Source organism: Capra hircus, chromosome 17 (genome assembly GCF_001704415.2).
Source record: "Capra hircus breed San Clemente chromosome 17, ASM170441v1, whole genome shotgun sequence".
Lineage (NCBI taxonomy): Eukaryota > Metazoa > Chordata > Mammalia > Artiodactyla > Bovidae > Capra > Capra hircus.
The window spans coordinates 5,014,945-5,041,788 of record NC_030824.1 but is presented as its reverse complement, the minus strand read 5'-3'; the positions used below and the strand labels follow the sequence as shown (position 1 = coordinate 5,041,788).

The following is a 26,844-nucleotide window of genomic DNA, read 5'->3' as shown; positions in this document are numbered from 1 at the left end:
TGCAACCAATAGTTATTTCTATCTTAATAGTTATATGTTTGTCTCAATCTGCAGTACAAAAAATGTATATGACTAATCCATCAAGCCCATAGATCTATGGACGTTTCTTAGGACAAGGTTGAGGCTATGGGCATGTATGCACGCTTAGTCATGTCCGACTATTGTGATCCTGTGAACTGTAGCCCACCAGGCTCCTCTGTCCATGGGATTTCCCAGGCAAGAATTTTGGAGTGGGCTGCCATTTCCTTCTCCAGGGCGTCTTCCCAACCCCAGGATGGAACCTGTGTCTCCTGCGTTGGCAGACGGATTCTTTACCACTGAGCCGCCTGGGAAGCTCAAGGCTGAGGACAGGAGCAACCTACTGCTATGTAACAAAGGACTCCCCGTGCCCGAATTAGCCATAAGCGCTTACTGCCTCACAGTTCCTGTGAGTCGAGAGTTGAGGAGCTCACACTGAATGGCCTTGAGTTGGGATCTCTCGTGAGGCTGTGGTCAGGGTGTCAGCTGGAGCTGCCGTCATCCGACGGCTTGACTGGGGCCGGAGGTCACACATCCACAGTGGGAAGAAGTCATTGTAAAAGCCCCCTCTAGAAGACTTCCTGCAGGTTAAGAGTTCCTGCCAGGTTTCAGAAGTTGTATTGCTTACTTCCAGAGGCTTCCTCATCTTCTATTTGCTCTTCCCTCTGACATTCATAAAACAAACCCCCAACAGAGAGGCCACCTTCCCATCTAAGGACGACATTTTTATTTTAAAGAGGTGTCAAGGAACGACTCCTGCTCTGATTTGCCCGAGATCCAGAACGGCTGGAAAACCACTTCTCACACGGAGCTCGTGAGGGGGGCCCGGATCACCTACCAGTGTGACCCCGGCTACGACATCGTGGGGAGTGATACCCTCACCTGCCAGTGGGACCTCAGCTGGAGCAGCGACCCCCCATTCTGCGAGAAAAGTAAGAGCCATCCTGGGTTTTGTTTCCTTTAGGTCAGCAGACCGTAAATCCCTCCATTACAAATACCCTTAGGTGCGGTGTGCAACCTTGTATACTGGTCCTCGCACCCTGACGCAAACATTTCTCGGGGCGCCAATTCTTGAAAGCGAAATTAAAATCAAGTCTCTTTTGTCCTGGCCTGTTCCCCAGCCACATGCATTGTCTTTCAAAGGAGGAGAAGACTAAGTGGGGGAGTGTTCTAGACCGTTCTGTAGTTCTCAGCACACCGATGGTCGTGCGGTCCTAACGCCCGCCTGGTCTGATCTGTCTTGCACAGTCATGTACTGCACCGACCCCGGGGAAGTGGACCACTCGACCCGCTTGATTTCGGACCCCGTGCTGCTGGTGGGCACCACCATCCAGTACACCTGCAACCCGGGCTTCGTGCTGGAAGGGAGCTCCCTCCTGACCTGCTACAGCCGTGAGACCGGCAGCCCCATCTGGACCTCTCGCCTGCCCCACTGTGTCTGTGAGTCCCCTGCACTGACTGGAGCCCCCTGGGGGACTCCGCCGGGAGGGCTGGCTGCCTTTTCCTACTGGTGGAGGGCTGGGCTGTGAGGAGGCAGTACCCACTGTTGGGAGCATTTATTATGATTATGACCTATGACCTATGATTACCGTCCTATGACCACAGCTCACAGGATTGAGGGTGCCGCTACTCCAACATTTATGGTAAACGTCAGCACATGGTTAAGATTTACAGTGAGTTTATCAGGCACTGTGCTGAGTCTGCCTGCAATGCAGGAGACCCTGGTTCGGTCCCGGGTTCTGGAAGATCCCCTGAGAAAGGAATGGCAACCCACTCCATTATTCTTACCTGGAGAATTCCGTGGACAGAGGAGCCTGGCGGGCTATAGTCCATGGAGTCCCAAGGACACAGCTGAGCGACTAACACACACACAGACGCACACACACACAGACACATATACACACACACACAGACACACACACACAGAGACCTACACACACACACACACTACAGCCCATGGAGTCCCAAAGAGCCTGACATGACTGAGCAGCTAACATATACGTACACACACACAGACCTACACACACACACACACACACACACACACACACACACAGACCTACACACACACATAGACACACACCTACACACACACATAGACACACACACACACACCTACACACACACACACACACACACACAGACCTACACACACACATAGACACACACACACATAGACACACACATAGACACACACACACACACCTACACACACACACAGAAACCTACACACACACACACACACAGACCTACACACACACACGCAAACACACACAGACATACATACACACAGACACACACACACAGACACACACACACACAGACACACACACACAGACACACATACATACACAGACACACACATACACAGAGACCTACACACACACACACACTACAGCCCATGGAGTCCCAAAGAGCCTGACACAACTGAGCGACTAACACACACACACACACACACACACACACACACACACTGGTTGAGTCCTTTCCCAGAATTCCCCCTCTTCCTCCTCTAGTCGCCCTGTGAGCACAGCAGTACCATCTCCGTCTTCTGAAGAGGATGCTCAGGTTCAGAGAGGTGAAATCGTTGCCCCAGCTCACACAGCCTAGTTAGTCATGCAGGAGGCCAGAGGCAAACCCAGACCGGCCTGACCCTGCGTGCTTAAAGTCAAGCAGCCCACAGGGCAGTGAATAGAGTGGATTTAAACTCTTTGGCCTCCTCTACGGAGCCATCAAAACAAATGTTTGGCGTTAAAAAAAAAACTCTTTGGGGGGTTTCTCTACCATAAAAACTCCAAAAAGGCTCCTAAGGTCACTCTGAGAATGGAAGGATAACACCATATCCTCACCAGGCAAAGGAGGTGGAGAGCAGGGGTCTGGAGGTCTCAGCCTCAGGAGCGCATGGGAATCGTCTAGAATGTCTGAAAACTCCCTGGAGATCCGGATGCCGCAGGTCTGGCGTGTAGCCTGAGTTTCAGAAGCTCCCCAGGGATTCTGATGTGCTGAGAGGTATGGGACCCATTGCTTAAGGACAGCCTGAGGCTCTGCAGAAGGCTCACAGCCTCACGCACCGTCCGGGGTTCAGAGGCGTCGGCGACACTGCTGTTTGCGTGCTGTCTTGCGTGTGCGTGTTTCTAGCAAACCCACAGCCAGCCCAAGCTCCCAGAGCCACACTGAGGCCTCCGGTAGTACCGGAGAATCCAGAGTCAGAACAACAAGAAGGCACATGTTGATTATTCATGTTTACTGGAAACTCACCTACTTCTGGGGGCTTCCCTGGTGGCTCAGCTGGTGAAGAATCTGCCTGCCATGCGGGAGACGTGGGTTCAATCCCTGGGTTGGGAAGATCGCCTGGAGAAGGGAAAGGCTACCCACTCCAGTATTCTGGCCTCGAGAATTCCACGACTGCATAGTCCATGGGATCACAAAGAGTCAGACACGACTGAGCGACTTTCGCTTCACTTCATCTACATCTGATGCAACGAGCTTACGGATATGGCTTTCCCTCCAGCGGCTATATTTTATCACTTCTCACGAATCTTCCAAACAGGCTTCATGGACTTTTTTCATGCCACGCAAACAAGCAGTGCTGCCATTCAGACGGGTAAAAGCCGTCGCCGTCGGAGGACAATTGGAAAGCCAGAAAATCCTTGTCCTCCTCCATTGGATAAACAGATACAGGCAGACCTTGGAGACTACTGTGGGTTCGGGTCCAGACAACCACGATAAAAGCAAGTGTTGTAGTAAAGTGGAGATTTTGGTCTGAGATGGAGACGGAGATGCTGGGAGAGCATCCCGTGATGACAGAAGCAGAGATGGGAGTTTCGCACGTGTGAGTCGAGGGTGCCAGGAACAGCCACAAACACCAGAAGCTGGGGAGAGGCAGGGAAGCACCCACCTTTGGAGCTTTTGGAGGGAGCAGGACCCTGCTGCCTTCTTGACTTCAGGCTTCTCGCCTCCAGAGCTAGGAGACAAGGAGTGACTTTTGTCCTAAGCCCCCTGGTTAGTGACCTTCGTTACAGCCGCCCAGGAAGCAAATACAGATCTCATGCCCCCCCAGTGACTGTGAGTGAGTGAAAGATGCTCAGTCGTGTCTGACTCTTTGCAAACCTATGGATGTAGCCCTCCAGGCTCCTCTGTCCATGGGATTCTCTCCAGGCAAGAATACTGGAGTGGATTGCCATTCCCTTCTCCAGGGGATCTTCCTGACCCAGGAAGTGAACCCAGGCCTCCGGCATTAGCAGGCGGATTCTTTACTGCTGAGCCGCCAGGGAAGCCCCGAAGGTGAACCGCACCCAATGTGGGAGGGGGTGGTGGAAAGCATCTTGAGTCATGCAAGCTGCTGAGACCTACAGATGAAAAGCTAAAAATAGATGCTGATTTAAAAATACTGAAGGCTGGAGATATTTTTTAAAAAGAAAGGAAAGGCCCTTTACTCATCAGGCACAGTCTTCAAAGCCCTCCGGGCTGCAGCAGCTGCTGGGCTTCCCAGAAAGCAGCCCCCTGCCCCCCCCAGAAAGCAGCCCCCTTTCCCGGGATCCGCAGTGCTCTGGTGAGAAGGCGTCCCTGACACCCGTGCTAATGAGTTCACGAGTCAAGCTGGGTGTCAGGAGACACGCCGTCCTCCTCCTAGACGCCGGAAGAACCTGGCGTGGGGTTCCAGCATCGTTCCAGGCCCAGCGAGGCCGACAGGAGATGACACGTGAGATGGGAGGATGGTCAGAGTCTAGCAGCGAGGTGCCCAGAGTGAGGGGGAGGCTGCATCCCGATTCCACGATGAGGATGAGGTTCTTGAACCTAAAGCAGCCCTAAGCGGTTTCCTCCACTGAGCCAAGGAAACAGCCCCAGTTTGATGGGCACTGTGGCTGTGCCCAGCCCTTCCCCAGCATTCACACGTTTAACTCACAAAACTGCATGAGCTGTGTGTGTCCACTGGAAAGCAGGCCGAGAAGGCCCAGAGAGGGTGAGCACCTTTCCTAAAGTCACACAGCAGGCAAGGGAGGCACTCAGGATTCCAGCTCAAGCCTGATTAACCCCCAAAGCATCATCTTCCCGCCTCACCTCTCTGCAGTCATAGCTCCTCGGCGGAGCTCCGGGGCGCTGCTGTTGACCAAGATCTTCCACCAAGAGAATCAGGAAGCAGACGGCAAGTTGTATAAGCTCGGGATGTCCGCAGCCTCTGTTCACAGTCACTTGCCAACGCCATAATTTGGTCAGGCTGGGACTCAAAGCCATGTCTTCTCACTCTTGGTTCCTTTATCCCAGGCCACTTGAAGAAGAGACAGATCAGGAGAGAAGGAAGAGTCGGGTTTGCCATCAGACCCATCCCCGGCTCTGCTGGGTGACCTTGGGCAAGTAGGGGACCTGGGCCTTGGTCCCTCATCTGTGAGAAGGGGATTACTACTTCCTACCAGGCAGGGTTATTGGATGTAGCTCAGCCATTGAACGAGTCCTCTTATATGCAAGCAGATGCTGACACAGAGGCCCCCAAACTTTCTCAACTCACAGAATCTCTAGAATGCCAGGACTGTTTCATAGATTTCCCAGGCTAGAACACTTAGCAGTTATACTTATTAACCAGTTAGGTCCAAACCGCTTAATAAGTAGCTATATCCTGACAACTTGGTAGTTGCTTGAAAAAGTAATGCCCATGAATTCAGAGAAAGGATTGTATTTTATTTCATTCTTAAATAATACTTATCTATAATTAATAACACAATTACTACTGTGGGGATGTATGTGCCTTTTGGGTTCTCCCAAACGTCTCAGCCTTTTAGCATCAGGCTGGGCTCTGCCACCTGCATCCCCTGTTCCACCTTGATTTTGTCACAGCCCTTGATTTTTAGCAGAGCAACCAGAGAAAACCTAGCATCATCAAAAAGGACATAGCTCAGTCTGATGTTAAAATTGTGAGCTTCCTCAAAGTAGGAGTTCACATGGGTCTGGAAGGTGTCACCGTGTCTCCTCCACATTTTTCAAAAACCTCACAGCACCCTCATGAGTTCATGGTGACACCCCGGGGCACCACAGTACATAGTTTGGGAACAGTGGTGGTAGGTCCTGAAAAGACAGCAAAAAACACAGCGACATATAAACAGACACAATCCTCATAGTCAGGAAGCCTGGGATCTACTGAAGATGTGGGAAGAGACACAAGTCAGTAAAAGGAATGACAATGAATCTTCAGCATCACCTCCTCCAGGAAGGCCTCCCTGCCTGCCTCGGCGAGGTCACGCTTCCCTCCTCCGTGCTCCCGCGGCGCCTATAGCCACACAGCACTTGCTGCAACTGATTGAAATGACCTGCTTTTATGTTCAGAAAGTCACACACTTACTAGGAATGTATCCATTTGATCATATCCCTCGGTCCCAGCAGACTCAAAAAAATGACAGTATTTGTTGCAGTTACTATCTTTGTCACGGTTAGCAGTACTAACGTGGTCTTTATTGCACTTTGCGGCTTCGTTGCAACCTCCCTTCTTTGGAGGCAGCGTGGTAGGTGGCTCCTGGGAATCCCATCCAGAAGACATAAACCACACCACGAAAAGTCATGAGGACCTGACACAGTCAGTGAGGGTTTTCTGGATGGAATCTCCAGGGAGGCTTGCAGGGATCCCCCAAGAGGCCCTGGCCCTTCATAGCCCAGAACCCACAAATACGAGACCTGGAAAGTTCCTGACCTGAACTGAACCCACATAGCCAAACAGCGGCCATAGTAAAAGTTTCCATTGATGAACTGTCCCCAGCAGCCTCACCTGAGGCAGCATGCCAGGCTCCAGCAGGGTGCCTGTCTTCGTTTAGAAATTCCTGTCTCTGAGAAAGCAACGTGTGCGGTGCCAAGTCACTATGCTGCTGCTGCTGCTGCTGCTGCTGCTGCTGAGTCGCTGCAGTCGTGTCCGACTCTGTGCGACCCCATAGACGGCAGCCCACCAGGCTCCCCGTCCCTGGGATTCTCCAGGCAAGAACACTGGAATGTGTTGCCACTTCCTTCTCAAATGCATGAAAGTGAAAAGTGAAAGTGAAGTTGCTCAGTAGTGTCTGACTCCTCGCAACCCCATGGACCACAGCCCACCAGGCTACTCCGTCCATGGGATTCTCCAGGCAAGAATACTGGAGTGGGGTGCCATTGCCTTCTCCAGGTCACTATAGTCATGTTCAAATCTTTGCGACCCAACAGACTGTAGCCCGCCAGGCTCTGTCCATGGGATTTCCAGGCAAGAGTACTGGGGCACGTTGCCATTCCTTTCTACAGGGAATCTTCCCAACCCAGGGATTGAATCTGCGTCTCTGACATCTCCTGCGTTGGCAGGCAGGTTCTTTACCACCAGCTCCAACTGGAATGAACCTTCACTATAGCAGAGCCATTAAGTGCACAGGACTTCGAATCCCGCAGGTCAAGTCTGCCTTGCCGCTTGTCAGCTGCGCGACTTAAACAAGCCAAAGCTGGTGTCCTCATCAGAAAAATGGATCGTGACAATGATAGATACAGATGCTCATAACCGTGTGTCTAGCATATAATAGGTGTTCAGTTAACACCGGTTGCTAATTACCACTCAGTTTCAATGCTCCACTACTGTAGAGTGTGTTATAAACCATTCATAGCAATAAGCAAGCAACCTGATTTTGAGCATTTTGCTCACATGTGCTCCATAAATGTACATTTTTTCCTGTGTCGAAGGAGAGAGAGGAGTGGCTGGGAGGGAATGAGGGTAGCTTGGTGGTTATGTCTATAAGCCACGAGTCCAACTCACTTGAATTCCTGGGAGAGGTCAGGATGACATCACAAGGATTACCATCAGAATTGTTTAGACCTCAGACGAGTGATTCTCAGCCGGGCTGAATGTGCCGCCCAGTGGACAACTGTCAGTGACAGTTTCTAGAGGCATCTTCGGTTGTCGTTGGGAGAGGTTATGCTGGCATCTAGTGGGCAGAGGCCAGGGATGCTGCCCAACATCCTGCAAGGCTCAGGACCATCCGCCTCCCACAAAGAATTACCCAGCCCAAAATGTCAGTAGCATCTAGGTTGGAAAATACCTGCCTTAAACAATCTTATTTCAAAGTATGAGTACATTCTCACAGTGGGAATGCCATTGTCCAGCCACATCTCAGCTCACAGATGAGGTCTTGGTCCAGTCCGTTCACTTAACAGGCAGGAAAAAAATGAAGTCCAGAGACGTGAAGCGAACAGCAGAGCCTGGCCTCCAGTTTCAAATTCAAGTCACTTCCCATGTCACTTTCCTGCCATCTTCTGGGAACTGGAGATAAACACAGATGCCTTCAAAGACGGTTGGCTTCTACCAGGGATGGAATTCCATGTGGAATTCTTCTCACTGTTACTGATGATTGGGTCAAAATTGAATCGGACTGACTCTGGAGGCAGAGAATCAAACCACAACTCAGCCACTTCCTTCTTGTGTACCTTTCATAAGACACCTTTGCCTGAGCCTCAGGTTCCTCATCTGTAAAATGGGCTCTCTGGTGTAGTGATTAACAGAGGATTAGGACCACTTGGATTTGAATCCTGTCTCTCCCACTCACTGGCTTGACAGGTTACCCAGTGGGATACCCCAACAGTTCTTCATTTGCACAGATATAAAATGAGGACAGCCATAACAATGTGTCTTGGGTTGTTGTAATAATTAAAAGAGGTGGTGCTTAACGTAAAGAATCTGCCCGCCAATGCAGGACACATAAGAGACTCAGGTTCGATCCCTGATTTGAGAAAATTCCCTGGAGGAGGAAATGGCAACCCACTCCAGTATTCTTGCCTGGAAAATCCCATGGACAGAGGAGCTTGGCGGGCTACAGTCCATGGGGTCACAAAGAGTTGGACACAACTAAGTGTTTAAGCATATAGATAGAAAAACTCCAAATAGTGCCTGGCTCATAAAATGCTCTCAGTACATGTTGGCTATTCTGGTCAGTACTGTTATCATCTTTAAGGATTTGGGGGGAAATTAGAAATAATGTTTGCAAATCATCTGGTACAGAATGGGTGTTTGACTATTTTGGAAATTAATGGATTAAGTGGTTAATTTCTTAAGCATTCCAAGACACCAAAGCAGCAGCTCTGAGGCTAAACCGTTCAACCCTAAAGTTCTGGCTGGATGTTAAAGTCTATTTCTATTTTGTAAAAACATTTATTTGCCTCATTTTTAAAAAATTCTACATATAAGTGATACCGTATGATGCTCGTCTTTGTCTGATTGACTTTACTTTGTATAATAATCTCTGGATCCATCCATGTTGCTACAAATGGCATTATTTCATTTTTCCTTATGGCTGAGTAATAGTCCATGGTTGGAGGAGGAAATGGCAACCCACTCCAGTATTCTTGACTGGAGAATCCATGGACAGAGGAGCCTGGTGGGCTATAGTCCGCGGGGTCACAGAGAGTCGGACACGCCTGAGTGACTGAGCTCAGAATTCCACGGCTTGCATGTAGGCATGCCTGCTCAGTCACTCAGTTACTCCTGACTCTTTGCAACCCCGTGGACTCTAGCCCACCAGGCCCCTCTGTCCATGGAATTTTCCAGGCGACAATACTGGAGTGGGCTGCCATTTCCTTCTCCGGGGGATCTTCCCAACCCCAGGCATCGGACCCGTGTCTCCTACATTGGGCAGGCAGGTTCTTCACCACTGCACCACCTGGGAAGCGCTAAATGTATCACGTCGTCTTTATCCGTTCTTCTGCTGATGGACATTTAGATTGCTTCCATGTCTTAGCTGTTGTAAATAGTGCTGCGTATATCTTTTTGAACTAGACTTTTCTCCAGACGTATGCTCAGGGAGCGGGATTGCTGGGTCCCACGGTAACTCCATGTTTAGTTTTTTTAAGGAACCTCCATACTGTTCTCCATAGCGGCTGCCCCAATTGACATTCCCACCGACAGGGTAGGAGGGCTTCCTTTTCTCCACCCCCTTTCCAGCATTTATTATTGGTAGCCTTTTTGATGACAGTCATTATGACTGGTGTGAGGTGGTCCCTTATAGTTTTGATTTGCATTTCTCTAATAATTATTGATGTGAAGCATCTTTTCGTGTGCCTCTTGGCCCTCAGTATGTCGTCTTTGCTGGCTGGATTTTAGAATCACCTGTGGAACTTTAAAAAGAATGCTCTGGGGGACTGATTGAAATACCTTAGGGGGCAGAGCCAGCTCACTGAATAACCCAGCGTGATTCTCGAATGAAGCCAGGCGAGAACAGCTGGACACACCTCCTCCTCTTCCTGCCGGCTGTATCGTCCTTTGCTTCCAGGTCCAAGAATTTGTCCTTTGTCACTTTCTATCTCCCCAGGGCCAGGAACAGCGACAGGTACATAGAAGGTGCTCAGTGAATTATTTTGTTATATTCATTAATCCGTTCATTTATGAAAGAAAATTCCAGGGGAAGTTTGTGGGCGGGGAGTCTTCTGAGTTGCCAGTGCCCCCTGCTGGCCACTCTACCGCACTGCAGATACCGCTCCGGAGTCAGGGGAACAGCTTCACTGGGTTCCCTGGTTCGTCTGACGGCTCAGCACGGGAAGGAGCCGCTTCCCAGCTGGCTGGCGGGGTTGATGGAAGCACTCAGTTCCTTGCTGCCGTCACCCTCAGTGCCTTGCTGCATGGCCAGCTGTTGCTCCGAAGACAAGAGTCCGCCAGCACGACAAAAGCATTCTTTGGTAACATCCTTACAAAAGTGACAGCGTTTCTCCTTGTGATTTTATTGGTTGGAAGTGAGTCACAGGTCCTGCTACGAAGAGCATTAATGTAGCAGGTGCAGATTGTTGAGATCTGTCTTAGCCTTTCCACTGTACTCTCCTTTACATAGGAAGGGGAAGGGCATTTTGGGCGAGGGAACAGAATCAACAAAGCACAAACAGGTGAAATAGTGTAACCCACCTGGCCCAATACGACCAATTCGATGTGAAGCCAGGAACCAGCCAAGAGGAGGGCAAGAAGCCGATGCACAAAGCTGTGACAGCCCAACCTGGAGAACCTGCCTCTTCCCCGAGTGGAACAGAATCACCAGCTATGAAATAATAAAAGACCCACCTACTCCATGTTCTAAGCTGAGGGCCTGAAGGGTCAGGTTGATGACAAGCTGGAGAATAATACCACTAAGTTGTAGAAATCACTCAGACATTACAGGAATCCTTCAGGGAAAAGAGACAGCATGTCATCTCTTCCGAGAAGTTTTGCTAATCAAATGAGCACCAAGAGCTATTGACAGAAGCTGGTTTCTCTGAAACACGGATGGCAGGTGCAGCCGTGATGTGTAAAGACCTGGGTCTTTGTACAGCAAAGCAAGATCTAGAAGGAAAGAAATGTTTTAGGATTTGGCATGGAGAAACTGAAACCTTTGTTCTCTGTGCAAATGCAAAGGGGTATTGCTCCTGTCGAGAACGGAATGGAGGTTCCTCAAAAAGTTAAACCTAGAATTACTATACGGTCTAGAAATCCCACTTCTGGGTATATACCCACAGAATTGAGGGCAGTGTCTCAAAGAGGGGTTTGCATACCCATGTTTGTATAACAGCATTGTCTCACAGTAGCCAAAAGGGGAAGCCGTTCAAGTGTCCATTGATGGGTGAATGAATAAGCAAGATGTGGTCTCTCTATACAATGGAATATTCAGTTCGGTTCAGTCGTTCAGTCGCGTCCGACTCTACGACCCCGTGGACTGCAGCACGCCAGGCCCCCCCTCTCCATCACCAACTCCCAAAGTTTACTCAAACTCATGTCCGTGGAATTGGTGATGCCATCCAACCGTCTCATCCTCTGTCGTCCCCTTCTCCTCCTGCCCTCAATCTTTCCCAGCATCACGGTCTTTTCCAATGAGTCAGTTCTTCGCATCAGGTGGCCAAAGTATTGGAGTTTCAGCTTCAGCATCAGTCCTTCCTAGGAATATACAAGACTAATTTCCTTTAGGATGGACTAGTTGGATCTCCTTGCTGTCCAAGGGACTCTCAAGAGTCTTCTCCAACACCGCAGTTCAAAAGCATCAATTCTTTGGCGCTCAGCTTTCTATAGGGTCGCACAGAGTCAGACACGACTGAAGCGACTTAGCAGCAGCAGCTTTCTTTATATTCCAACTCTCACATCCATACACGACTACTGGAAAAGCCATAGCCTTGACTAGACGGACCTTTGTTGGGAAAGTAATGTCTCTGCTTTTGAATATGCTGTCTAGGTTGGTCACAACTTTCCTTCCAAGGAGTAAGCATCATTTAAGCATCATAGTCCATGGACTATGACTCAGCCTTAAAAAGAAAGAAGATTCTGACACGTGCTGCAGCAGGGATGACTCTTGAGGACATCATGCTGAGTGCAATGAGCTAGTCACAAAAAGACAAACTGTGTGATTCCAGTTACGTACTGTTCCTAGAACAGTCAAAGGCATGGAGACAGAAAGGAGAATGGTGGTTGCCAGGGGCTGGTTGGGAACGGCAATGGGGCGTTGGTGTTCGATGGGGACAGTTTCCATTTGGGAATATGAAGAGTTCTGGACATGGCACAACAGTAGGAACGTATTTGTCACTCCTCAGCTGTACACTTACAATGGTTAAGATGGTCCATTTTGTATTATAGAGTTTACCACAGTCTAATTTTTTAAATAATGAACGTGTTTTACTGTTTCAGGATTTGTAGTCTTGTATGCAAAGCAGTTTTCGCTGGGTGTCCATTCCATCCAGGTGCTGAAAAGGAGCTATATCACACGCTGGCCCTGGAATGGGTTAAACCAGCAGTTCAACTCTCCAATCATTCTTAAGCTAGTAGGCATCATTTACGATGCTCCTACTGTATCTCTTGAGGTCGTTTATGCTGCTCCTTCTGTATACCAGGCCCTGAGCTTCAAGTATGCTTTAACAGGGTTCAGGCATGCCTTAACAGGCTCATCTCAAGTGAGAGAGACTATTATTAAATACAGTACAGCGTAGGCAGTGTTGTGGTGGAGGAAGAACCCAAGAGACTAGTGACTCAATTAGGGGTAGGGGGCATCAGGGAAGGCTTCCTGGAGGAGGAGACATGAGGACTGCGTGTTGAAAGACAAGACTTACCCAGACTGGTTGAGCAGGTGAGGTGCAAGTTGAGAAGCAGGAGGAATAGTTCATAATTTACCGAGTCCATCGTTTACTGAGTACCTCCATTTCAAGGGCATGCTAAGCACTTGCACACATGATCTTATTGAATCTTCCAAATCCCTGTGAGATAGGTACTGCTACTATTTTACCATTGAGAAAACTAAGGCTCAGAGGGGTTGTGGCTCTTTCTGGAGGTCACACAGCTAGCAAATAGCAGAACCCAGATTTTTTAACCCAGATTCCACAGCTTAGTACATTCTACTGTGCCCACATGTAACCCAGGCCCAGAGGTGGGAGAGGAAAAGGTGAATTTCAGACAGTTCAGTGCGAGGCGGGGCTACAGAGAAATGAGGCTGCAGAGCCTGGCCTCAGATCACACGCTCTCTGAATGGGAGGCCCCAGAGCTTTGCGTCCTCTCATCAGAGCTCCTTTTGGCTTGCACTTCAGCGGAGGAGTCCCTGGCCTGTGACAACCCAGGGTTACCGGAGAACGGGTACCAAATCCTCTACAAACGGCTCTACTTGCCTGGAGAGTCCCTCACCTTCATGTGCTACGAGGGCTTCGAGCTGATGGGCGAAGTGACCATTCGCTGCATCCTGGGACAGCCGTCCCACTGGAGCGGGCCGCTGCCCGTCTGCAAAGGTAAAGAACCCCGCCCCCTCCCACAGTCATGGGGACCGACTTGCAGTGACTCTAAATTGGCTTTAAAAAGCCGAGCTACTTGCGCTACAACTAAGACACCGCCGCTATTTTCTGCACCGCTGAGAAAGGAAATGGCTACCAATTAAACTGTGACACCTGCCTTCTCCGTGCTTAGCGTTTTTGTCTCTACTTCCTAAATGAGCTTCGATTTTTATCATAAAGGAGAGGCTGCCTGTTTTTGACTCCTGCTTGGACAGCATGGCTTAAACATTTCCCGCCGCCTGCAGCCCCTTCTCACAACCACCTGTTTCCCGAGGGCGATGGGTATTCCCCTGTCTTCTCTAGGGTGTTCCCCCGAGATGCTCACCCCCATCTCCGAAGGGTCCTGGACTGAAGGCTGCACAGGCGCAGGCATCGTGAGCGCCACCTGGTGGCCCTGATTGTAACACCCCTTTGATTGTAAGACACTCCAAGATGGGTAGAAGAGGGGAAATGTATTTTAGAATCAGTGAACTCTTTCTAACCATTGAAACTAAGTTATGACTCACCTAGTGAGATTTGGGTCCACTTATCTGCATCTTTGAGGTGTGAGATTCTTAATCGTATCCTAAATACATTCAATGCTGTAGGCAAGTGGATTTAACCTTTTAAGATATTAATACTGTTTTTGAGAATCAGGCAGAAATTCTCTGAATTCTCTCCCCAGGGGAAAAGAGACATACAGTTCCACATTTCTCCTTGGGAACCCATAACTTCAGCAGATCCCCAAATGCCTGTTCATGAAGTTCAGCAGTAGGGCTTAAAAACACTTTCCCTGCCAGAATTTCCACTTCTTGGTATAGGCAAAGAGTAAGTGAAAACAGGTATTCAGACCAACGCTGGCGCAAACGACCAGAGCAGCATTATTTACAAAAGACGAATTTGTGTTTGAGATGACGGAAAGGTGTTAGAACTAAATAGAGGTGATGGTTGTACAGCATTGTGAATGTAATCAGTGCCCCTGAACTGGACACAGAATTCAGATGGTTAATTTTATGTGAATTTTACCCAAAGAAAAAAGATTTTCCCCGAATCACCTCATGGAGGCCTCATGACTCTACTCTGAGATCGGTGAGCCATTTCACAAAAGGGGACAGAGAGGATCAGAGAGGTTAAGTGACTTTCCCCAAACCACACAGCTGGTAACAAGATAAATCTAGGATTTGCACCCACCTCTGCTAATGGTGAATTCCTTGCCTTTGAAACCCCACCAGGTTTGAGTTGGTCCTGGCCCCTCAGTTGTGACAGACTGCCCACCAGGAAAGACACTGCCTCGGGAGATAAGTGCCTTTGTCTGTCTGCTCCATTGCCACTCTTGAGACCTACCCCAAGCTCTGTAAGGAAATAATAAATCACTTCCTCTTCCCCAAATATAAGTGAGGTTCATCGCTTATGGTCTGGAGTTGGAGAAATGACTGAAAACCAATATAAAGCCACCCCCTGGGACTTAGGGACCCAGGCTCCAGCCTGGCTCTGCCCTGGACCACCTGTATGACCTTGGGTGAGCCCCACACCCCCCACCTCCGACCTTGGCTTCCCTTTGTGTGAGATAACTGGGTGAGCCCAAGTCGGGGTTTCTAAGAGAGATCAGTCCTGAGTGTTCATTGGAAGGACTGATGCTGAAGCTGAAGCTCTAATACTTTGGCCACCTGATGCAAAGATCTGACTCATCTGAAAAGACCCTGATGCTGGGAAAGACTGAAGGCAAGAGGAGAAGGGGATGACAGAGGATGAGATGGTTGAATGGCATCACCAACTCAATGGAGATGAGTTTGAGTAGACTCCGGGAGTTGGTGATGGACAGGGAGGTCTGGCATGCTTCGATCCATGGGGTCACAAAGAGTCGGACACAACTGAGTGACTCAGCTGAACTGGACTGAGGTCAGGGCTTCTAAGGGAGAGTCAGTGGCTGGGCCAGCAGCTTCAGAATCCTGGGGAACTGGCAAGAGTTTCAGACATGCACCCCCAAAGACGCCACCCTGGCAGGTCCAGAAAAGAGCCCAGGAAGCTGCTTTTGGGCATGTGTCCCCGCCCCCCACAAGGCCACTGATCACCTTGGCTCCACATCTCCTTCCATTTCTAAGGTTTCATGGAAGCTTACGTGCCATCCCCCAGACACGCAGTCAAGGCCCCATTCATGTCTTGGGTGGAACACATCTGCCTTAATCTTTCCATTTTCCTAAAGCCCTGGCTCCAGAGATGGCTGGAGTCAGTGAATGAGTTACTACACTATTTTTTCAGCTGGCTTTGTTATCATCACTTGGTAATGATGGAAGTCAGAGTCACTTTGGCCAAAGCTCTAATTAGGAAGCCTTGGTATTAGGTAGGACGTGAGGATCGCTGAGCCTTTAGGGGGGTCACCGCTTCTCATTACCTTATCATACAATCTTTTCATCAAAGCCCTTCACTCTGGGGGTTTTCATCCTTGAACCCCACCTGTGTGGGTATATTTTTTAAAGAGTTTTTTGATGTGGACCATTTTTAAAGTCTTTATTGAATTTGTACAATCTTGTTTCTGTTTTAAGATTTCGCTTTTGGGGCACGGGGCATGTGGGATCTTAGCTCGCCAGCCAGGGATCGAACCTGCAACCCCGACATTGGAAGGTGAAGTTTTAACCACTGGACCACCAGGGAAGTCCCTGTGTGGGTATAGTTTTGTGCTCAGTTATCATGATGACTTAGATGCCAAAGTGTGAAGATGCCAGCCTCCATCATCCTCAACCTCCAGAGCAGTTGTACAGTGAATAAACAAAGTCCAGAGAGTTCCAGTCTAAGGCAACGGATGAATGAAAATACGGAATATAAATCCTATATTCCAAATCAATACAAAAGAACAGTGAAATTAGAAAGGCTCACATAAATGCATATTTTCAAGCAGGAGAACAGGTTCCCCTCTGGCTGGGCTGGGGACTGGAGATTTCTGTCTCACCCCTCACCATCCATCAGCCTTTGTCGGACACAAAAACACTGAAGAGATCAAAACTGTGTAGTTAAGGGCAGAGGCCGCAGGAAGCCAAGCAGGATCAAACCTTGCCTCCATCACTTAGAAGCTGTGTGGTGTCAGAGAAATCACTTCCCTTCTCTGAGCCTCTGTGTGCTCATCTGTTAAATGGCGATGATAATAGTAAGCACCTAACGGGATTGTCATGTTAAGCGCAAATATACATAAAGGCCTTGATGCCTAGAATCTGACACGTGGTGAGTATTCAGTGATTTCTGCCCTGTTCCTTTCATATGTCTCATCTTCTGTAAGGAACATAGGGAGGGAATGAGGCCAGGCATTCCCACTAATTCCAGTAGCCCAAGATTTCAAACAAACAAATACAGCACTAACTTCAGCAAGGCAGGGCATGGACTTATGCACTTAATCGGGGGGCGAGGGGCACCTTCGTTTCATACGAGCAGAGTGAATTCACTTGACACCAACCAGTGCTCTAATTTTTCTCTTTCAGTTAATCAAGACAGCTTTGAACACGCCTTAGAAGGTGAGTCCCACGAAGAAAAATACCTCATTAACCAAGCTAATAGCAGAAAGCAAGGGAAGGCCCTTGGAAATCCTTATCCAGGTGCTTAAAAAAAAAATTAAGCAAAAATTCTGCCTTCACATTGCTGAAGCTAATTTGAAAACAAATGATATTGTAAAGAAAAAAAAAAATTGCGTTTGCAACTTATGGTCCTAACCATGAGCCGAAAGAGATCAGACGCCAGTTCTGTTCATGATGCCGAGCAGACAACATCTGGGGGTCCACATGCCTGAGAAAGACATGCTCCTCTTGTCAGACTTTTCAACCATGTGGTGCTATTTGAGGAACTAAATCCAGGAAAGCCTCACCTTTCATGCTGAGCAGGCTCCTGGTTTCAGGAGGGAAACCTCTTCCCTGGGGGATGCTCTGTGACCTGGTTCTCCCTCCATCTTTTTCTTCCCCCAAATATAGCTATCCCTGGGCCCCCCACCCACGTCACCCCCGCCCCGTGTGTGTGTGTGTGTGTGTGTGTGTGTGTGTGTTTCTGATTGTGGCTGGGCTGAGCCTTCGCTGCTGCACGCGGGCTTTCTCTAGCTGCCGGGCGCGGAGGCTGCTCTCCGGGCGCGGCGCACAGGCGGCTCGCCGCGGTGGCTTTCCTTGCTGCGGGGCGCGGGCTCTAGGGCGCGCAGGCTCGATTTTACCGTTGTGGCACACGGGCTTTGTTGCCCCACGGCAGGTGGGATCTTCCCAAATCCAAGATCGAACCCTGGCCCCTGCGGCCCCTGCACTGCCGGGCAGATTCTTAACCAAGGGGCTGCCGGGGAAGTCCCTGTTTTCTCTTCTTTGGTTAGAAATTAGACTTATTAATGGGGAACAGATGTTAAAAGTGATACAGGATTTTGTCTTCTTTTCCCTTTTCAACCCCTCTCATATGTAAAATGTTCTGTTCTGTATAAGCTTTATCTGGTTTGGTCCAAAACCACTCAAGTCAGGAAAACTAATAATAATATTTTGTTAAAACATAAAAATAAAAAGTACTAGGGCTTCCCTGGAGGCTCCGTGGTAAAGAATCCGCCTGCCAGTGCAGGAGACACAGGTTCAATTCCTGATCCAGGAAGATCCCACGTGCCCCGGAGCAACCAAGCCTGTGCACCAGGGCTACTGAAGACGGTGCTCCCTAGAACCCGTGCTCCACAACAGGAGAAGCCACAGCAACGAGAAACCCACATGCCACAGCCAGAGAAAGCCTGTGCAGCAGCGAGGACCCAGCACAGCCGAAACAAATTACCTATCTTTTTAAGTTTAACCAACTGGATGATTTATAAATTATTTTTGGAGCCGCTTGTCTTTCTGACTATATGCAGTTCACTTAGAATCTGGGCGGTAGGAATTACATGTCATGAGTGGCACTCTCTTGCAACAGATGACATTTTTAATCCAAGCAGATGGAACTGGGGCTCAAGTGTGTACAGGAACAGAGCCTGTATTAGCCAGTCCTCTGGAAAAAGAGGGCATTTATGCTGTTAGTCTCAACTCAGGCCCTTTCTTTGCTGTCTTCCACCAACCAGTGAACCGTGAGAACGTCTCAAATGCCTGGGGGCATGATGTTCGGAGGGCATGATGCCATTGTGATGTTCTGTGCTCACGCATTTATCATAGGTATTAAAATTGATTTTTCAGGCCCACACAGTGGCAGTTAATGGATTATAGATTAGCATGCAGGCGAGCTCTGTTAGACGTGGCCACAGAGAATGGCAGAGGAAAACGGAGGTCAGGTGTCCAAAAGGGATGCGGGGCTTTGCTGGGAAAACACCCCCATACCCCCTTCACCTCCACACTGAATTATGATTTTGTCGTTGTTCAGTCGCTCAGTCATGTCCAACTCTTTGCGACCCCATGGACTGCAGCACGCCAGGGTCCCCTTCCTTCACTATCTCCCAGAGTTTGCTCAAACTCCTGTCCGTGGAGTCGATGATGCCATCCAGCCATCTCGTCCTCTGTCAGTTCTGACAGTTCTTGTGATTTCTGCAGACTACTGGGAGGTAGTGGGGGGCTCCAGGTGAGGCCGAAAGGGTTACTTGGGAGCGTGCAGCCGCGGCCTCTGATAATCAAACCCGAGCTGGCACAGTTGGGGTGTCATGAGGCGTGTGGGTACTGTGCACTGACCTGGCTGCCCGGCGCCGTCTGCTGGTGAGTCTGATTAAGCAGGTCTGGGGGGATCCGCCATTCTAGGCACAACCCTGTGTTCTCCATTGAAGTCGAGCAAACCTGCCTTTCCAGGTAGCACATTGCGAGTTTTCTGCAAGTCTTCCCTTGGATTGGGTTTTAACCAGATTGTAACTTTTAATCACCGCGCCCCTCCCCGGAAGAAACGAGTTGAAAGTGAAAGTTGCTGAGCCGTGTCAGACTCTGCAACCCCATGGACTGTATAGTCCATGGGATTCTCCAGGACAGAATACTGGAGTGGATGGCCTTTCCCTTCTCCAGGGGATCTTCCCAGCCCAGGGACCGAACCCAGGTCTCCCACATTGCAGGCAGATTCTTTACCAGCTGAGCCACAAGGGAAGCCCAAGAATACTGGAGTGGGTAGCCTATCCCTTCTCCAGGGAATCTTCCTGACCCAGGAATCAAACAGGGGTCTCCTGTATTCCAGGCGGATTCTTTACCAACTGAAGTTAAAAGCATGTAATTCTCGATGGTGTCTATGACCACCCCATCCAGGGTTGAGTCTGGGCTCTGTTGCAAACAACCAGCCCTGTTTCCTCCGGTCTCCGCCTCTTCTCCCTTCTGGAGACAGCTCTCCAGGGAGGAAGTCTTTCACTCACTCCAGCGTTAGCTCCTGGAGTGGGTGCAGGGTTGGGAGGGTGGGGCCCCCGTGCTGGGCACCGGGTACCCTTACCAGTTGTGTGTTTAGTAGCAGAAGCGGCAGCAGAGACATCTCTGGAAGGAGGAAACATGGCTCTGGCTATCTTCATCCCCGTCCTCATCATCTCCTTACTGCTGGGAGGAGCCTACATTTACATCACCAGGTTCGGCGGGGCTCTGGGTGGGGATGGGGGCTCTCAACCCCCTCAACAACCAGCAAGCTGAGGTCTCCTTGTCCAGGAAAAGTCACTTCTCTCCCCTTGATGGCCTCTTTCCAGGTGCCGCTACTACTCCAACCTCCGCCTGCCTCTGATGTATTCCCACCCCTACAGCCAGATCACCGTGGAGACCGAGTTCGACAACCCCATCTACGAGACGGGGGTGAGTCGGTCTCCCTTCTCTCCCCAGGATCTCCCTCTTTGCTCTGAACTCATGGACGTCAAAACAAGAGGCTTCATTTCCTCTTGCTCACGATGCCACTGACAGGAAGGCATGGCCAGTGGCTGACCCCCACCAAGACCCCAGAAGACTACTCGGGATTTGCAGCATCAGAGCCCTTCAGATTCACTGTGTGATGGTGTACAACTGTCTCCCAATATTTGGAGGGCATGAACTTGACTTGTTCCTTGTCCCTGCTAACCTTCTTGCACTCCCACTTACTCTGAGCTCCTGTGCTGGTTTTTGATTGATGTGTGACAGTATTATTGCAAATTTAGGAACCTGAAAAGGCACCCATTTATTACTCCATAGATTGTGTAGGCAAGGAGTCCAGGAACAGCTTATGCAGGTCCTCTCCTCCAGGACTCACAGGCTGCAGTTAAGGTGTCAGTCGAGGCTACATTCTCATCTGAGGCTTGACTGTGGAGGGAGCACATCCAAGTTCACACGGATGCTGATGGCATCCAGTTCCTTGCAGGTTGTTGGACCGAGGGGCTCAGTTTCTTGTAGGCTGTCAACCTCAGTTCTTTTCCATGTGTCCCTCTCGTAGAACGACTCACAACATAGCAGCTTGGTTTTTCAAAATCAGAGAGAGAGAGGGTCCCCGTGTAAGAGGAAGCCACAGTCCTATATAATATAAAATATGGGCGTGACATCCTGACACCTTTTCTGTATTCTGTTGCTTAGAAGCAAATCATAGGTTCTGTCCACAGTTAAGGGGAAGGGATCATACAAGAATGTGAAAACCAGGAGGGTGGGGATCATGAGGACCACCTTGGAGTCTTCCCACCACAGTCTCATCTACCGTGAAACAGACAGAATTGCTTATCTGTGTTGACCCAGTGGGAAATACAGGCTTCCATTAAAGCATATGACAGCAACCCCTTCCAGGTCCAAGTCTCTAACTTCCTGTATCTCCCTTCTCTGCCCTGGGAGCCTGGAGTGTATCACACACACTCAATGAATTTTGGAGAAATGGAACTGATTGCTGCCTACATGTTGTGGTCATTTTAGATTTGCCACTGGTAAGACAAAGTCATATGTCTTATGTCATATGTAGCTTGTTTCTGAATCCTCAAAGAAGGTCAAGTGGGCGAAAAATAGTACTATAGAAAGTAGACCTTATTAAGACTTATGAGTATCATTATGTGTATTAGGCTTCTGTGTATCAGTCACCTAGAACTATGATAATTCTGAGTAACAAACAGCCCCTAAAGTCAGTTGCTCAAACCAAAAAGCGTTAATTTGTTCATCGATCCATGGGACAATGTTTTTGGCTAGTTTCAGCTGGGCAGTAGTCCTGGCTCAGCAGCCCTTACGTACATATCTGGGACCGGCTTGTTGGCCGATGACCCAACTCTGCTGTCCAGAACTCTCATCTTCTCCTCAACATCTCGATGGTGCTAGATGCCATCAAGGCATGCTCCGCTTCTGTTGATGGCAGAAGGGCAGACACAGGCAGAGACACACATGCACTCTTCAAGCCCCACTTTACCATAACCCACCGGCAAAAGCAGGTCAAGGCCAGAGCCCAGAGCTCTGCAAAGTCCTCTGTCCAGTGTCGGGTACAGGGAGGAGTGGAGATCCAGAACCATGCCAGGACCTCTCTGCCACACGAGAGGTCACCAGGTCTGTGCTTCTCTCTCTCGCAGGAAACCAGAGAGTATGAAGTTTCCATCTAGAGGGAGCTCCATGTGAGACGGGAACTTACAAATACGAACTCAACTACAACCTCCTCGAGAGACTCATCCAGAGACCACGTGGCATTTGATGGAAACCCCGGAGTGTTGGCTGGCTTTTCTTTAGACTCTTTGCTGGAGACTTACTGTTTTCTTCGCTGTATTTATTATATTTAAAATCGAGTTTAGGTGTGTGGTCGGATGTATTGCAGCTGCAGCCAAATTTGTGGCACGGCCTCAGTCATGAAGGCGGGTGGAGGACCTGTAAAATGGCAAACGCAGCAGCTGAGGGAAGAGGGGAAAAAACAGAACACAGCAGGCTGTCTCTCCCATAAGCAACTATGGCTGCATCAAATTGCATGCATCTTCAGGATCCATGCCCATGGTGTTTTCGTACAAATCTAAATCCCAAGGTTAGGTTGGAAAGGGGTATTCTTGCTGGATTAACTGGGGTTGGAATTTGGCATGGAGACTTAAACAGCTCTGCTCCAAAATCAGTCTGCGTCCTTCCTTCCAATTACCTGGGCTTCTCAAAGGACTCACCCCAACCTCTTACCCCCTGGCCCCTGTGAGGGCAGCAAAGTTGTTACATGAACATTCCCTTTCACCACCCCAGCCTCCCTGGCTGCTGGCAAACTAAGAAAATGTTTTCTTTCTATAAAGGTGACAGGTGACAAAGCAAAGTTTTCAGAGAAGATGAGCAATTTGAGTGAGTTCCAGTGAAGAACTGGATGAGGGGGATCGCTGGGTAAGGGAATGGAGTGGATAAAATGTTCTTTTCCGTGACACTCTTCCAATGATGAAAGAGCAGGTAATTTATGCCCCCAGGGCCAGAATCGATCACTGTGTTCAGCAAGGCCACCCTCAAGCTGTGATGATTGATCCGTGTGCTTTGGAGGCGTGAGAAATATTGCCTGCATAGCTAAAAGGGTGTGGAGTTGCATGGGAGGAATCCAGGGATGAGCTCTGATTCCCTCCAGGGATGTTAGAATGCCAGAGCCCTTAAAATAGTGGAGATTCAAGCAAGGTGGCACCTTCAGAAGACCCTTACATTTAAGTATTTTTGAGGGAGGGTCCCATAGGAAGAAACTCCTTTTCTGTTCTCTGAAGCTCTGCCCAGATGTTGAATGGTGGTGTGAATGCTTGACCATGAAGGTGCTTAGGAACAGGAACGGGGATTTAAAACCCCCATGGCATCCCATCATACGATTTGCACTCCAGGGAGGAGGGAAGGAGAAACTGCAGGCCAGAAAGGGATTCTCAACAACTCATTAATCCTGTGAGCATCCTGGTATTTTATCAGGGTCCTTTGCCCCACCCCAGTAGGACTGGTGAGTGTGTGATTATCTGGAAGATTTTTTTTTTCTAAATATAGGTGTAAAGAGAAGGCAAGGGGTAAGGATGCTTGGAAGTAATAGTCCACGTGAGGCTAGTTCATCTCCCAAGTGATGGCCGATGGCTCAGAGAGGTGTACCAGCCTGGTGGCTTTGGGGGTCCTCTTTGGCACCTTCTCATGCTCTCTAGAATTGTTTTAAATCAGCCGGTTTTCAAACATAAAAAGGCTTTTTGGGCTGCCCTGCCTTTGGGGCAATGACCTGGAGTCCATGTCTTGGACGCTTGCTTAGAAAGCCTCTGAAACAGAATAGAGCAGTTGGCTTTGCAGACACAGACACACACACCCTCCTCCCAGCAGGACCGTGGGCCTCAGTCTCGGGGGGTCTGAGGCCCACTATATTTTCCTTCTGCCAGAAAAGGATCCTGCACACTTGCTCCTTCCAGCGTGCACTTGTGATGCACAGCAAGAGGCCATAAAGCGCTGCCTTCCAGCCGCCCAGAGTCCACCCCATTTGATGAAAGAGCCAGAGGAGAGATGTTCCAGACCGTTAGTGAGCAACATCATGTCTGGAGAAACAGCAGCAACGCAAATAATGCAAACCCTGTAAAGAAAAGGTGGGGGGGCGGGGGGGCAGAATCCAGTCGTTGCTTTGATATCTATTTATGGCTGATTTAGCCCTAACCCTGGGTCATCCAAAATGAAAAAGTCTATTAATGACATTTAATCTTAGAACAGACTATGGTTATGTGAACACTAAATGTTTGCCTTTCATACAGACTGACAAAAAATAAAATCTTTATTCTAACCCCGTTCCCTAAAACTGGCCAAGCCATGGCCTAGGCGTTCTTATTGGCTGTTGGAAGGAGTAGAGAGGTGGAGTTTTGTTTTCTTTTTATTTTTTCAGGATTCCAATGTATCAGTTCTGTCTTAGTAGCACAGCCCCTGTAACCATGTTTTCAAAGTTTGTTTAAGCTGAAAGTTGGATCGTGCAAGCTTGACCAGGTACAGTGTGATTGAAGGACAGGTTGGTGTCTATTTTTCTTTTTCAAATATCTGAATGTGTCTTTGTAATATGTAAAGGTGAAACAAATCATGATAATCGTGCCAAAAATTTACCAGGCATATCACCTCAGCTCCTGTCTTGTCTGTTTTTCTAAGATCAATGTTAAAATCTGCTGGGATTAATATTTTTGAATAGGCTACAATCCTGAGAAACTCGAGAACGGACTGAACCTTCCTACAAGCTACCCTTTGTAAAACATCGGGGAAATACGTTTACAGAGATTTCGAGCTTCGAAGAATGCATGTGATGGTGTGTATTACATGCTAATTCGTATAAGCTGTATCTGCCAGCCACCACCTTGTGCTTTAAAAGGCACACACTCAATCCTCTTCAGCTTGGAACTCATCCTTCTGCTTTTTTCAGGGGTAGAGGGTAGAATTATTTAGCCAAGATAAGTATTCGGTTGCTACTTGATGGCCATCCTTACTTAGTTCCACAGACATGCTTTAAAAAATTATCTTTTGAAGCCAGCTCCTTGGAGAGCCTCAGGCTGATAGCTTTGGAAACTGCCAAACAGCCCAGCAGGAAACAAAGTGGCTATGTGACCCAAATGGTTGTATAAGCAGATGGGACTTGGCAAACACATGGGTAGATTGAGGCTGAGGGTGAGCCTTGGGTAAAAATGAACTTTTCTTTGGGGTCGACCCAAAGGGTCTGACTTTCCTATGCTTTTTGAGGTCACTGGGTCATTTGAGGTCAGGTTTTATTGAGTTGTTTAGAGGCCCCAAAGGTCGGTAGGCTTTCTCCTGGGGAGTTTTCATTTCCTTTTTTTTTTTGCCCAAATTAAACGCAAAACAAACTTTCTAAGCTAAAATAATGAAGTCATTTTCCACTTTGTATATATTGATGCTAATAAAACAAATGAAAAAGAGTCAAAGCTACGGGGGTTTTGTTATAAACACTCCAGGATGGCACTGAGAGAACTGTTTCCTGCTTCTGGGGATTTGATTGGGGTGGCACATATTGACACTTTGATGCCAAGGCAGGACTGCCAACTCAGGAATGGTTCTGGGAAGGTGCAGAACTGTGCCCGCTGCCATCATCAGACGCACCACCATCCAGGACACATCAACAGCATCCATGTCCAAGAGCAGGAGAACAGAGATGATCCGCCTCAAGCCCAGCAAATTCTCCCATCCTCCACCTTTTGTTCTCTGTGGATTGGAAGATGCCCACCTGACTAGGTGGGGGTGATATTCTAACTCAGTTTCCCAATTCAAATGCTAATCTCTAGGGGGGACACCCTTACAGACTCACCTAAAAATGAAGTCTGGCCAGCTAGCTGAGCATCCCTTAGCCAGACAAGTTGACACAAACAGTTAACCATCACTAGCCTGTCTCCATTTGACAAAGCGATGCTCCAGGTGGTACCCAGAAGAAAGTAGAGAAATCCTGATAGATGACCGCAAGCCACGATTCGTGCCAAGAATGACAAGTGCCGGCAGGAGCCAGGTGTGGAGGGGGTTGGGGGTGACCGATCAAGGAGGTGATTTTAGAGAAATAGAGCCACACCGGGCTGTTGGGGAATCCTCGGGGCAGAGGGAGGCCGATGGAAGTTTGTCCTCTTTGAAGGACAAAGCAAGTGTGGCTGGAAAGTGGAGCGAGGGGGTTACTTGGCGGGAGAAGGGCAGAGAGGGTGGGAGGGGGCAGACGCCAAGCAGGGAGACCGGAGTGGACTCTATGTTTAACGTTCTCTCTGGCGGCCACGTGGGGAATCGAATCCAAAGCTTAAGTAATTCTCAAGGATTAGGGGAACAGGGTCTCCAAGGTCGCTCTAGATCTCAGGGACAACTCGCAACAAATGGAGAAAGGGCTGGGGAGGCACGTGTGGCAGCATCCCTGTGGTGGTGGGGGCGTGCTCCTTCCTCGCAGCTGTCCAATCCTCTTCCGCGATGAAACGAAGGGGCGGGGCTTCTGATAGGTCCTCTGGGGAGAAGCTTCCTAGGGGGCGGGGCCGCTGGCGGGACCAGGGTGGGGCTGACTCACCCATAGGCCTGTCACTCAATTAGTCCTGGAACAGAGGCGTGGAAGGACAGACAAGATAAAGAAGACAAGGTAGTGTGCCTAGGATACTTTCGGAAACCGAGAGTGTTTCCCAGGCCCGACTGCCTGCAGGTTTAGAACAATAGCGGAGAGACAAGAACTCTCCTGAGACTGGAACCCACCCGCACCAGTAAATGTGCTTCAGACAAACAGCAGTATGCGCTGCCTTGGGCCAGGAGCAAGACCACCCTAAGG

At 49.2% G+C, this 26,844-nt stretch overlaps 1 protein-coding gene across 1 annotated transcript in view; it reads left to right on the top strand.

Annotated features, from left to right (window-relative positions):
* Positions 1–25,477, top strand: part of SEZ6L (seizure related 6 homolog like) — a 74,031-nt gene extending 48,554 nt beyond the window's left edge. Inside the window, 7 exon segments of the mRNA XM_018061199.1 lie at positions 756–950; positions 1,267–1,458; positions 13,528–13,722; positions 17,214–17,246; positions 20,140–20,254; positions 20,369–20,471; positions 22,181–25,477. Coding sequence (XP_017916688.1) covers positions 756–950; positions 1,267–1,458; positions 13,528–13,722; positions 17,214–17,246; positions 20,140–20,254; positions 20,369–20,471; positions 22,181–22,210 — 863 coding nt within the window. The 3' untranslated portion in view covers positions 22,211–25,477.